The sequence below is a fragment of the Indicator indicator genome, chromosome 4, assembly GCF_027791375.1.
Source record: "Indicator indicator isolate 239-I01 chromosome 4, UM_Iind_1.1, whole genome shotgun sequence".
In the NCBI taxonomy this organism is placed as follows: domain Eukaryota; kingdom Metazoa; phylum Chordata; class Aves; order Piciformes; family Indicatoridae; genus Indicator; species Indicator indicator.
In genome coordinates this window covers 26565752-26580730 of record NC_072013.1, presented here as the reverse complement: position 1 = coordinate 26580730, position 14979 = coordinate 26565752, and the positions used below count along the sequence as shown (strand labels likewise).

Genomic DNA, 14979 nt, shown 5'->3' with positions numbered 1-14979 from the left:
GCGTCTCCTGGGCAAAATCCGGAGAAAAAACAAGTAAGTGATTTCTGTGCCTGAGCAAGGCATTGCTTCTACTTAGCAGGGTTTTGTTTTGTTTTGTTTTTTTGCTTCCTTTGGTATTGACTACTGCTTCCCTATGCTGTTCTTTTGTGCTTCAGAAATGCAAACTCTGTTGATGTTTCACCATATTCTGTATCTTCTTGTGGTTGATATAACAGACATAAAGCATTGTTTGGTCTGTATTAATTAGAGCTGATTGAAGCTGATGGAGTCTTTGCTACCCATCTTCCTCATGAATTCCCTTCCCTTTAAAACAAAAATGTTCCTCTCCTACAGAATTATTCTGTGCCCTGTCAGGGATAGAAAGTAATTAGCACTGGAGGATTTTTGACAGAGTATAGGTTGCTGTAAGGTTAGATTTAACTAACACTGCAGAGTACAGGGCATGAATATAGAATTGTATTAGAAAGAGGAATGCTGGGCTTCCTTTCCAGCTTTGTGCAGAATGATTTTTCCCTCCCAGCCAGGTTCGGGTTTGTTGTTTTTTTTTTATACAAAAGGCTACAAAAACGCATGTAAGTCAGTGGTTCCCAAATCAGAAAAAGCAGGGAGCAGGGAAGAAGAGAGCTATGAAGAGGGTCATGCCACTGCTCACATTAGCAGTTGTGGTCCCAGTGCAACAGGAAAGTGGCTAGAGTAGCATCTGCAGTAACTGCTGCACTTCACAACATGAGGACAGGTTTCTGTGACTTAGTACCTGTGCATCTGTCCTGAACTTGCCACACACTCAATTTTTGTATGCCTTTTCTTGATACTCCATGCAAACATGGTGTTCTTGGCATGCCATGCGGTGCAATTAGCAATGAGCAGCTCCGTGCTTAAACTAAGCATCTGGGAATCCTCCCAGAGCTGCTGTGCATATCTCACACATGGAGCCAGGACCAGTCTGGCAGGGTTTAGCAGAGAGGCCATATTCACAGACCCCTCTGCCACACGTTATTGCCTCCTGAGTGAGGTGTGCCTCGCTATGTGAAAATCATTGCTTTAAACTGGAGCCCCTGGGGGCCAGTGTATACAGAGGATAGCATTTTTTACTTAGCTCTGCCTCCTATGCTGAGGCTATAATGGAGCAGTCGAGGAGGAGGTAGCCAAGCATTCCACCCTACTGGCAGAAATCCCACCACCTTTACAACTGCTTTCTTTGTAGAGCACATCAACCTTGACAGAATCTGTCTCTTAGGCTGTCACTGCTTTGATCTTATCGACTTTCATAAACCAAGGCTAATTTTAAAGCAGAGTATTTAGTGTAGACACATACTACCAAAGACATTTACGGTTCAAATCTTGCTGCTGCTGTTGATTTGCATGCAACAAAAATGTTCTCCAGGAACCAAATACCCTGCTGCAATTTGAATTCCATAAGCAGAAAGGGCTGAGTATTGGAAGTGAAGCAGAAAATTAAGTAGCTTGTATTACTGCACAGGTGAGCAGGGCTTGACTGGTATGTAAGGAAGCTAACTATAGAAGGTGACCCAGATGGTAAAAAAGGAAAATGGCAATTCTCCCATTAGTTGATTCAATCATAGGACAAGATGAAACAAAGAATTTGACTTTCATAGTAAATGGAAAAGGAGGAAATATTGGTGTCTGAGTTCAGAGCACTTCTACGTACCATCTTTAACTGCTCTGTTAAAAAAAAGGATTGTTTCCAGTATAGAAGGCACTGTAGTTTTCACAAGGCTTTGCAGATCACACCTGCTGAGACACATTCACTTTAGCCAAAAGTAAAATTAATTTGAAGGAAAACTAGCTAAACTCAATGACAAGCGGTATGTCAGTGAGCCTAAGTCTGGCAGATTAAGACATTACTTTGGTCATTTTTTTGTTCTGCTTTCCCTCAGCAACCTCTTCAATATTGATGATGCTACAAGCAGCAATGCAACTCCCATGTAAAAGTAGTTCCCACAGACCCAGGAGGGCAGTGCCAAGACCAGTAGGTCCTCCATGGGAGAGAGTAAATCTACTGTCACAAGGATAAAGCTCAACATTTGTCTTTGCACTTTCCTACTACTGGCAGGGAACAGCCTGTCTGCTAACTCTTCTCAGTACAGCTAAGTTGTACTGGAGAATTCCAGAGGGATGAAATGGACAACCATATTTTGGGAAGGTAGGACAATCCTGTGATTCCTGTGACTGTCACAGTCGCAACAGAGGTCTCAGTGCAGGAAAGGGAGAAGATATGAATTTTGGAATTTGTCAGCTGTGTTTGGTTATGAATCAATATTCTCTGCAAGAGCCACTGCCTGGTGGCACTGGATACTTGTCCCATGAGACATCATTCTCTGGCTTCCATAGGAACTTGAACACCCTTTGGTCCAATGGTCATTCTGGCCTGACACCCTCTAATAACTTCTGATACCTTACTGGATTCCTTCACTGTCTTCAGGCAGCAGGACATTATCTTGACTAGTTGCAACTGCTGTTGATGGTTGTATCCTTGAGGCCTTCTTTTCATTTACACTGGAACTGAAGGCCCTGTTTTGACTAAATAGGTATAGTTCAGCAAACCCTAGAGGAAAATCACAGTTTTCAGCCTCTAAGGCTTCAGCAGATCTAGCTACTCATGCTGAGTAAAGCTAAACAAACAGCATAATAAGCACACAACATTACATCTCTAAGTGATTCATTCTATTTAAAACTTAAGTTAAACAACTATTATTTCTTAACAGTAGGAGTCTCTTGTTTGAAAGCCTGGATGACTAAGGCCAAGAAGAAGGAAGATGTGCATAAGTAGCTGCTGGGGAGATTCTAAATTCTAAAGGATGACAGAGCATCCCCTTTTAAGGGGGTAAATCATACAGGTTTGAACATAGGTCTTGGTGCTTCTTTTCTCAACTGCTTGAAGATGGATTTTCTTTAAATCTGGCAATTGGACACACTCAGCTCTAGCAGTGGCCCAGCATGGCCAGATCTTGCCAACTGCTCCCTGATACCTCAGACTGCTCTTTCAGGAGTACAGAACAGTATTCATCCACATGTAAATCATCAGTGTCAAATCTGCCAGCACTCATCTGTGCTTTGACATCCAGGAGAACTCTGAGGCAGGACAGAGAAACTGTTCATGGGAATCCCCCTCTCATCTCCTTCTTCCAAGACTTTGTAGTTCTGACACAAATCAGCAATCAAGGCCGATCAATTAGGTTTCCAAATAATAGAAGCCTCACCAATCTTGGGGCTCCTCTCACTGCTGCTGCTGCTCCTCCTAAACCTATGCTTACCTCAGCCTTTTGACTTGACAGACTTTGTAGTTTAACCTCAAATTTATAATGGCATGTCTGGGGTTCCTGAGTACTCTCCTGGCCATGGAACCACTCTTCACACACAAAAAAAGTGAAGCAGAAAAGGCTCTGAGACCCTTCCTAAATTCAGCCTAAATCTGCCCTGCAAGAGCAAATGCTCTCAAGGAGAGCTGAGGAGGTCCACAAATCCCAAATTCATGAGTCATGGCCTCCAAATCATGAGACTAGGGAAAAAGGTCACTAGTACAGGGGGATTTTGAGGTCTGTTTTTCATCTGTGAACATCCCCTATCTATTCTGTAAGATATGTATATAGTTCTACCTACATTTAGATGTGTTGAATAAGATGGTTTTAAACCCTGTAGCAGGAGCTTTTGTTTACACATTTCTCTTACCCACCTGACATTTGTCTCTCCTCTGTGGTCCCTCAGCAGACAGAGTTACATGGCACTAAGACATCCAGTTAACAAAAGGATCACAAATTTAAGCTAGACCGTTTGTCAGATGTGAATTATGTGCTACTAATTTAGCAAAATAGTACATTTAGTAGCAGATTGTAAGAAGGGGGAAGTGGATGTGGTGGATCTACGTAAAATCCCAGGCAGGCATTTAAAATCCCTGGTTGCTGAGAGTGCCCATCTATGAACAAGATAAAGCAAACCCCTTTCTCTCATCAGAAATGATTGCCAAGTTCCCCTCCTGAACAGCCAATGATTAATATTTTCTTTCTTCTGACAACAATCTTCTTCTTCCTTTTTTTTTTTAATAATATGCTTATATCTGCAGTAAAGAGTTAAATACTAAGGCTGTATAACTAATTCCAGGCTCCTACTGCTTCCTTATAGCAGCTATTTTCAGCCTACAAATGCTTTTAAGTAACAGCACTAGTCAACAGAGGGATTACCTGCTTCACCACAGTGCTCTCTATCGAGTGTCTCACAGTTGGAGACCAGTGTAACCAAAAAAACCTGCCTGAACTTCAGATGGCTACACTTTGAAACCAAAACCAAGTATATGGCATGTTTGGGTTCAGCAGAAGGCTCCTTAGAGGTTTTTCTAGTTTCTTGAGAGTGGTTCATGGCTGCAGCAGCCAGGGATCATACAAAAGAGAGTAAAATTCAAATAGAGATCTAGCAAATATAAGCAACTTGCCACTTTCCTATTTCAGGAATCATACTGAGATTCTTTTCCTTACAAGGCATTAAAGCTACTTTGTGTGGTGGTATTTGTCTCCGCATTCAAATGCCATCAGCGTTTTCCTTTTGATCAAGCTAGGACTGAGGCAAATATTTTAAGGCAGAGATGTACTCAGGCTGGATTCCCCGGATAGTTCTGTAGCTTTAAAACATCCCTGGTTCTCTGAACAGCTGTGAAATTATACAATTTCAAAACTGTGTATTCATAGATTATATTCATATTTGAAACTATATAGCTTCAAATACCACTACTTTGTTTATGTCAGTAAAAATTATCAGTCTGCTGGGTAACTAAGTGAAGCCATTGCTGATTTTCCTTTGTATGCTGAGACTTGCTTACAGGATTAATCTGCTAATTTGTTATTACTAATGAAAAACAAACCCGAAGGAAGAAACCAGTTCACTAACTTACTGGGCTAATGGGTCATAATGTATTTTTAAAGGACAACTATACCACAGATATTTTTCGTACTTTCAAGAGCAGCAGAAAATATAATTCATGGCACTTTCTTACTTTCTATTGAAGTAAACAGACAGTTCATAAAGTTTATAATCAGGTAATGGAGGTTCTGCATAGGAAAGAGAAGCCCAAGTTCTGAAGAGAAGTGATATTGCTGGTGATGAGTATTGCAGGTGTTTTATCTGTCATATCTGGGAATTGAAGTTTTGTGATATTAGGTTATGATTCAGACTGACACCATGGTAGTACCCTTGTGTCAAATAGTTACAGTACTCCATGCTACTAAGGAAAGTACACAAAATCTCTCACAAGCAACTCAAGTCCTATGTCATTGAAAGTTGATTTATACTTCCAAACATACAGGTTGTTATCCCTTCCAAATATTTGGGACAGGAAGGAAGGTGTGAGGGATGTTTGTTTATTGTTGTTTTTTAAAATCTTAACCATAATAAACACGGTGCTTTTTAAAAATTTTCTTAATATTCACATCAATCCCTCAACATTTTCAGCATTAATAATCATCCTTGCCATAGAAGGAAGATAAAAAAGAAATATTAGAAAATTAAAAACTTATTAATATGGTCTGCTGATCTAATTATGCTATGGATTTCACTGTGTCTTTTTTTTTTTCTTCTGTCCATTTATATCTCAGGTGAATTAATTCAAAGATTTTCAATCAGTGTTCTGTTCAAATCTTGTGCTTGTTTTGACTTCTCCCTCTTTTCTGTAACTTTATCTGCAATTGTTGTTTTTACCTTTCTTAATGGAGGTTATTTTTATCATTCCAGATGCTTTGGTGGAAATTGAAATATTTTTACATGAGTTTTCACTTCCCTCTACATTTATGTTAGTAGAAACATTTCAGTCTGTTGAGGGAAGATCAGATATTAATGCAACTGTACCAAATTAGCAGCAGAAGCGACTAGTCAAGCCTCTGCACCTTTCAGGACCTTTGCACCTCTGCAACCTCTGCACCTTTTCTTCTTTATTCGGGGGCCAGACTTCACTGAAAACCTTTGTTTTCACTCAGAAAACAAACTCTAAACTGACAGGCTCACAAAAGTCCATAAACTTTTCAGGGCTTAGCAGCAGCGTTATCAAAGCAAAAGAGCTAAAGAGAGCGATGTGGTTAAAGCTGCTGTCCACCTCCGCATGACTCAAATGACCTGATGCACAGCTTATCCAAAGTGCTCTGCTCAAGACTTCCAGAATCCACAGAGAAGGTGCCCAGTTGGGTAACCTGTTTACCAAAACCCCTAAACAATTAGCAGAGACTGGCAGTGCCTCTATAATAGATGGTTGGAGGATGCAGCCCACACTACCATAGTGGTCAGTACAACCCCGCCCTCCACCTGCCTCTGTTCCACTCCTGGTCAGGCACTACTTACTACTAATTCCATTGTGCCAGCTCTGGTTCTGCTTTCATGCTAGTGAGCCACTTCAGAAAGGCCAACTGGTGGGCACATGACCCAGACAGAAAAAGGGGACAGGTTTTCTGCTAGTTTGCCACTCTGTGCGCGTTCACTGCAGGGTCGGGCACAAGGCAGAGAGAAAAAATGGTGACAGCCAGGCTGTTACTTTGTCATGACTATAATGTGAAACCACGTCCTCACAGCATCCCAGGTTCATGATTTCATAATTTCCATTCCTCCTGGTAAATCCAAGCCACCTGCCACAAGGCATGTAAGGTGCAGTGGATCAAAGAGAAGGTGAGCAGCAAACCACAGTCAATCTCAATCTGATTTCACAGTCCTGTTGGTGGGTCTGCAGCAAGACACTTAGACTGCTTTCTCATCACATTAAAAGAAAATGGGATTTCACATCTATCATGCCTCTTCTATCCACAACCCTTTTCATTTGGGCATCTCCAGGTGCCCTGCCCTTTTCCAATGTTTTCTCTCCATAAGATCTCAACACATTAGACCGTGTAGTCACTCCATTTTGGGAGTAAGAAATGTAATTATCTATTCATCTAACAGTGTGAACATAATAAAACATTAAAAATGCTAGGCCTACCTATTCCAATATTGGTGGCTATAACCTAGGCCAAGAGCAGGTGTCAGAAGAACAGATACACAGCAAATCTGCATTAGTGAATTACCCATCTTCCAGTGATTTGTGCTCAGGTGCTTCCTGAGTCAGCAATGACATTTCTGTCTTGGAAAATGAGGTGTTTTGCATGTCTGGAATGTGAGAAACATGCACATAGTTTGTCATGTGCAATGAGTCTCACAGAGCAGGAAGCCTCAGAGGGCTGTCAGATACACATTGAGCTGCTGATGCAAAACACAGGACCTGATGTAACACACCTTGTAATGGTTGGTGAGCCCTAGCAGGACAGAACAGGTCACAGAAAGGTGAGAGTAGGCTTCACTCAGCTGAAAGCTACAAGGCAGCTAAGGAACCTAATGTATTGAAACAGCTTCCCTGTCCCAAATGTGTTTTGGATATCACTCATCCTCAGCATCATAGCTATCTTTGACCCTTTATGAGTGCTTGACAATTGCTGGATGTGATAAATTTCTTAAGTTCTGCCACTCCAGTCGATGCTTCCATCACTCAGACTGCTCCTTTTATCACTCAAACTGCTCATCACAAATATTAACAGAAATTAACCCTGAAATTGTATATGTTTTTTTCATCTGTGCAATTATTTTTTATTTGAATGACTATCTGAGATGCAGGTTAGCTTGCTCCAGTCCTGCACCATTGTGTGGCAACAAAAAAGTGCCCATAAGTAACCAACTGCCTCTGTAGATAAAGCAGCACACTTATGAATGCCATATTTGAGAGATGTGGGAGAGCAGGCCTGGAGAGATGAGCAGAGACAAGTGAAGTTCAGAACTGGGGATGGATGCAGTGGCCAGGGCCAGAAGACTCCTCCCTGGACAGGGTAGAGCACCAGAAGGAGAGAGACAGGGGAACAAATAGATGCCCTCCTCTACTCCTTCTTGATGTGGCGCTGGAACATAGAAGATATCGTCTCTTCTTCCAAGTAACTAGTGATAGAACAAGAGGGAATGGCCTCAAGCTGCACCAGAGGAGGTTTAGGCTGAACAGTAGGAAAAAAAATTTCACTCAAAGGGTTGTCAGGCATAGGAACAGCCTGAGTCACCATCCCTGGATTAATTTTAAAGCTGTGTAGATATGATTCTTGAGTGGTTGAAGGTGCACTTTCCTCCCCTTCATGGTGGACTTGGTAGAGCAGGTTTAATGGTTGGACTTGATGATCTCAAAGGTCTTTTCCATACTATGATTCTATATGCTGGGAAGGATCCCAGCTCCTGAGCTGACAGGACAGACCTTCAGGAAAGCCATTCAGCACGTGTTTTTGCTCTGCAAGTATAAACACATGCCTAGTTGAGGATTTGAGCTTGGTAGCTGACAGTCATTTAAATGTGAAGGTCTCTTCAGATCAGCCTTAGCCCTGTGGCTTAGGTCATACATCAAAAGCCAAGGAAAATAAGCCTGCTCTGTGCAGGGAACTTAAGAAGTCACAAGCATCTCCTTCCAGAGGTTCACTCACAGGCAAGAAGGAGACTTGGGGCAGAGAGAGAAGGGAAGAGGCAAAGAAGGAGGTAAGAGAAAGAAACGTTGGGAACGTGTGTCTACAGACTAGCTCTTCTACCACTTCCTTCCTGACCTACACCACTGCCTGATGCTTGCTAGTGAGGTAGGTACCTCCGGGGAAGCATGCCTTTGCACAAGCACAAACAGCAGGCAGTGCAGAAAGGAGAATATTCAGAGAAACACAGGCTCAAGAGAAGCAGGCAAAGCCCAGGGAGAAGGAGGAGAATACTCTTTCAACCACTCTTGAAGGCTTATTCATTAAGGTATGCAGGGTAGACAGCCACTGAGTACCCAAAATAACATGTGACTCTGCCGTGTCCCTGCACTAGTTGTCACCATCTGCTCACATGGGAGTTATATTCACCTGCTGTGCCTTGCCTTAGAAGAGGAGGTCTCCAAGAATGCTCTCTGGTGTGCAGATGTACAGCAGCTCTCTTATCAGTCATATGCATTTGAGTTGAGGACAAGCTCTTGTATGTTACATCCTAGGTGAGGTCTGGGCAGAGAACCACTGCTGACCCTGAAATCAAACACCCTTTTTATTCCCTCTACATAGTGGTTCAGCAGGTGGCCCAGAAAAGACACCACCTCATTCACCAAAGATGGCAGGTGCCCAGAGACAGCAAAAAACTCAAGTCACCACCAGCCCTTATCACAACCATCAGTTTTCTAAGTTAACACCAGCTATCAGTACACTTTCACTGCTAGGAAAGCAGGGAAGGAACTTTACACCATATCACACGGAAAGCCTGAAGCAGCCCTGGTGAGTACTATTGCCACCCTCCCTATACAGCATTGAGGATCCTCTTCTCCAGTCATTTGATATTTGAAATTAAAGGAAACTTCAGTTCCCCCATGAAAGGGCTTTAACATACTCACTGAACTCCAGTCCAGTTCTCAGACATGGAGGGATGTGGCCCTTCAGCAAGACACTTTGGCCCAACTAGCATGGTGACCACTGCCAGATAACCCTCATAATGTGTCAGCACATGAGCAGAGGACGGTTTGCCACAAGGGGAAGTGGAAGGTAGTCACAGAGCAAGGTCACACCCTCTGGTGTACTTCTTCCATAAAGAGCACTGTTCCTCTGTCTGTGAAAGCCCCTTCCTAACACACTCACCCCAAGGAACAGCTTTCTCTGCTGCTGGTGTCAGGGACAGTAGATATCACTTGCCTCTGCTTTGACTAGTGGCTTACCAGCACATCTTCACCCAGAAGCTGCTATCGAGTGGGCTTTTACTGCATTGGGGTACTTGACAGAAATAAACACCTCTCAACACGGGCCAGGAGATCCTTTCTTGGTGTTTATGGCTATGGCTAGCACTGTGCAGCTGTGAAGGTCTCACAGCCTAAGGCAAGCTGTGTCCATTTTCTCACACTGTTTTCATAATCAGGTAACTAAAATAAGTCAGGGGACCTAATTGCCCTTCAGGCTCTAGGGATCTTGCATGATACATAGTCTCTAAGATGATCAGGGTGGAACTGCTTGTGATACTGCAGGGACTGTTCTTGCCCACATGGAAGGGAAGGAATGCCCCCCTCCGCTTGTCCACTGTCCCAGAGATGCAGGAGACAACCCCACTGCACTTGGAGCAGACTGCTTTCCCCAGGTTTGCTTGAGATGGGCCCAAACAAGCAACAAATAAATGTTCTGAGTCTGCTAAAAGCTACTTTATCCCCTGCTGCATGAACTCACACCTAAAGAAATTGCTCATGTACAGTGTGGACCAGGAAAGCTTATGATCCTCCTCTGTCTGAAGAGACTGGGTGTTTGTCAATACATCTCATTCTTGCAGAGTTACCTGGTTGTTCCCTGGAGCAGGTGTCCACCCCATAAGAGAATGCCCAGAAGATTAGGCCAGACAAGACCTCTTTTCATCAAGGATGTTATACATTGGACACCTTCAACTCCTAAATACAGCAAAGTACAATTTTTAAGGGCACACAACACCATTATCGTGTACCTACCTCCATATTCCTCTATTCACTTGGAGAAGACTTCTGTATGGAAATTGTAGTTTGACTTTGCAAAAATCGCTTCTCCTAGCACTACTTAACACTAACTAAATGTCAGGTCTGCTTTGGCGTATGGTCATCTTTAAAAGCTGGATTTTTTTATAACCACCCCTGTTCAAAAAGTATTACATTCCTTTGCCTCCATTTATTAAATATGTGTATATTCTTTTCTTTGGTCTTGTTTGCCTCCTATGCCTGCTTTTATTTCCTGTTGTTTCCCTGAGGTGTCAAAGAGACATAGCTGGCAGTTTCACTGGCTTACTATGGCTTACTATGGTATTCTATTGCACCACAAGTTTATGTTCTTCAGCTTCAGCTATTCGTTAAGAGGAAGAAACATGAATTACCTGTAGCTGAATGTTGTAATACAGTGTGGAGGGACACACCAGCAGCCAGATTTTGCTTGCTGTATGCTGGGTAGTTTCTGACACAACTGCCACCACCCACTTCAGATTGTTCCTCCATCTGGTCAACCATAAATGATAGCTTCTTCCAGAAGTCTGCCTCTTAAATCTCTATGGTGTGTATTTTTTGTTACTCGGGGAAAAAAAAAAAAAAGAAAGAATGGAAGACTAACGCACTCAATTTCTTCTGGGAAGTGACTTTAGCAACTGATCAGTGATCAGTCTTATTTATGAAGCAGCCTGGTTTACAGCCAGTCCCCAATACCCTGTTTTAGTGAATAGGTATTCAGTAGTCAAGAAATTCCTTGTGAAGAAAGGCACTTACTCCTGGAAATAAATCAGACCCATCTCCCAGGGAACAGCACAGGAGATCAGTAGGTCTTAGAAAACTTGCCTGTCTTAGATGATTCCTCAAGACAAGCACTGTACTCCTTCCTGAGATGTCCTGTTGGCACCTATGGGACCATAACCTTTACTGACACATTTGTAAGTGATGCAGATGCTAACTTTCCATCTTGTATTCTGATTCTCAGGAAACACCAGCCAGAAAAAGAATAATGGAAAATTGTACAGACACAAATAACACCAAGTGCATGGGAATTCCCTACAAAGACAGCAAGACACTTCTGGTTGCTGTTTACAGCATCGTTTTTGCCATAGGCCTTCCAGCAAATTGCTTAACCTCCTTGCTCACATTTGTACAGATCCAAAGGAATATAGTAATTGCCATCTACATTTTCAGTTTATCATTGAGTGAGCTGATGTATTTAAGTACCTTGCCTCTCTGGATTATCTATGTGCAAAATGAGCACAAGTGGAGTATGGGTGACAAAGCTTGCAAAATAACAGCATTCATTTTTTTCTGCAACATATACATCAGCATTCTGCTTTTGTGCTGCATTTCTGTGGATCGTTACGTGGCACTGGTGTATGCTCTGGAGTCAAGAGGGAAAAGAGAACAAAAAATAGCAATCATAATAGTGTGTTTTCTCTTTGCTGCAGTGGCAATAATCCACATTCCAGTATTTAACATGGAGGATGAGGACACCTGTTTTGACACTTTGCCCCTTGACATAAAGGTGGCTTCTTTCAGCTTTGCCAGATTCCTATTTGGACTTGCCATACCTTTCACAATTCTCATTTTCACAAACTACAAAATTTTCCAAACTACAAAAAGAAGCAGCAGCTTGACTTGTCACCAAAAAGCCAAAGTGAAGTATCTGGCTATCACCATCATTGTAATTTTTCTCATCTGCTTTGCCCCCTACCATGTGGTACTTGTAATAAGATCCATATACTTTTTGTTTCATCAAAATTGCTCATGTCCATTTGAAAAAGTTATATATTCAACTTTTACAGTATTCCTGTGTTTAACCACTGCAAATAGCATTGCCGATCCAATCATCTATGTGCTGGTTAGTGAAAACGTCAGAAAAGACTTTTATAGGAGTCTCAGAAGATGGACACTTAACACAGCCAGGCTGGATTCATCCATTAATCACAAGACTGACAGCATAAAATTGAAAATGTCAAAAGAATCACAGGAAGGAAGGCTTAGAGAAGAAAACAAAGAAATATCAGATTCATCTGACATTCAAAAGACCTGGAATAGTGGCAAAGACCAAGAAGGTGGTAGCTAACGGTCAGCTGCTGACACAAATAATAAGTTCCCAACACCAGCTGCAAGATGCAGACATGTTTTTACATGCTGATATCCATAAGAAGTTTTGCCATAGTGCCTTGGTCAGCAACTGCTTGAGGACACAGCAGGAGTGACATTTCTTTTTTCTGTTGATCTCCTACAATAGTGTTCACCAGTACAATTGGTGAGAACGTTGCTTTGCTAAGTACATGTGGAATAAACTAAGTAATTTACTTTGATTCAAATTCAAATCTTAAAAACTTTTTTTTTTATTGTCTCTTTTCCTCATATGAATTCAGAACCAGTTTAATCTTCTGAGATGGACCAAAAAATACTTGCTGAGAAGAACAATGTAGGGCCCTTTCTTATGGTTGAAATTTTAAGTTCTTGAGAAGGAACATGTTCAGGTTCTCATACACATACCATATTGTCAACATTTGTGGTTAACCAATGGAAAATATTAAAAATGAGGAAGTCTTTCAACAAGAGCCTTAAACATGTTCTTAATCCTTCAGTATGCAGCGTTATCTACCTTGCAAAGTCTGGGGAGAAACAGTGGCCTGGTAACAGACCAACAGTTTTTCTATGGTTATTAGTCAAGACTCTGCACTGTCCTGAAACTCTTAACATTCACAATGCTAATGCTCATCATTTCACATGAAGCAGATTTTACTTTATTTTGCAGTTAAATCTGGCATGCAGACATGTACACATTACTGACTGGTGTCATGGACTGGTTTGAGGCCATCTCTGAAAGTTTGTTGAACTTGTATTTCATTTCTGACTAAGCTACCACTTCCCTTTTGGTATTGATCCAATTTTTACTGTGTAGGAGCCTGTAAAAGACCTAAGTGTCCCACTGACAAGGAAGGGCTGCCAGCATGGAGAAGGTAGTTCCTTCCCCCTAACGACAACATCTCCCTCAGACGTGCTGGCAGTGCGCATGTGACCCTGCTAGAGCAGATTTTTGTTGGTGTGGCTGCCATTTTCACTATAAATTATTTATGGTAGCTTCCTCTGCCTTCAAAACAGAAATTAAAAAATTAGAATGGTACAGTCTCTCAAGAGTCATCTAAACAGCTTTTTCATATTTTTATGTGATCAAAGTAAAATAGACAAAGATTGTGAATCAGTTGGATATTTAAGTACAAGTTTGTAGTCTTTCACAGATTCATTGTTTCACGCATAACATTCTATTTCTGTATTATTTTTTAATTGCCATTAAGTTTGACATTTCTGAATTGGACCAACATTAGCCAATGTTGATGTAAATACAATACTTGTTAACATTTTTAATTTGTCACAGGTATTTCTGTATATAATGCTTTATTCTTATACATATTTGCAAGGAAGCACTGTACCAAAAAGGTATTTCCTCAAGTTATTGTACTTATGACATATTTATTTTTTGTGTTCTTTAATAACTCCTCTGGCATCTATCTGTGAAATTATTACTGTCCTCAAAAATAGTTCACATAATACTGAAGATTTTTTCTTAGAAAAATATGAAATCCTGTTGCAATGCTAATTAACAAACTATGGCTTTGTATTTTCATACAAATTCTCTAAGGTCTCAAGGTGAGTGCCAAGCATTTGTAACTTTGCTGAAAATCAAACTATCACTAAAAAAATCAGCAGCAGCCATTTCTGGCAGCAGTCCAGTCAGCCAGAACACTGGTGATTAATCTCTGAAGACACACATGCAAACTGCTCCAACCTCAGGATTTCCATAGTCTAAATCTAAAACTCTGATGAATAATAGCAGTGAATGTAAAGAAAGCAAACATACAGACTTTTGAACTGACTGAAACTGATGCAAATAAAATACTCATCTCAACAAATTCTGAAATCTCTCTGACGATTTTCCTCTGATAAAACATTTCTTTGGAGCAGCTAATATTGGAGCCCAGTGCAATAGAATCAGGGGTCTTATGCAGGGTCTGATGCAACATCTGTAATTCTTTTGTCCTTACTAATTAACTTTCTGTCCTAGATTACTATATCTATATCTATATCTATATCTGTATCTATATCTATCTATCTATCTATCTATCTATCTATCTATCTATCTATCTATCTATCTATCTATATGTATCTCTCGTTATGCAGCTTCTTAATGAAAATCCTTGGAGCTTCGTTATTCAGAAGCACTCTGAAATAAAAGCTTTAGGGGTGACAAGGCCCTGTACATCCTGATCCAACTTTGATGATGACCTAGATGATCTCCAGAGATGCTTTCCAAACTAAAATATTCCATGATGGGGATTAGGGGCTAGGTATCAAGCATTGTATCCACATGACAAAACTGCAAATCCTGACTTCTTTGGATAAACAGAAAAACAGCTTTACATCTGAGTGAAGACATCAAGAAATGGTATTTCCCTATTGTTAAACTA

The 14979-nt window shown here is 41.2% G+C and overlaps 1 protein-coding gene across 1 annotated transcript; it reads left to right on the top strand.

Moving 5' to 3' along the window:
• The first annotated feature begins 7805 nt into the window (after nt 1–7805).
• On the top strand, nt 7806–12581 carry GPR132 (G protein-coupled receptor 132). Its single transcript, XM_054400754.1, has 2 exons — nt 7806–7859; nt 11472–12581. The coding sequence occupies exons 1-2, from the start codon at nt 7806–7808 to the stop codon at nt 12579–12581; spliced, it is 1164 nt and encodes a 387-aa protein (XP_054256729.1).
• Nucleotides 12582–14979: the final 2398 nt, after the last annotated feature.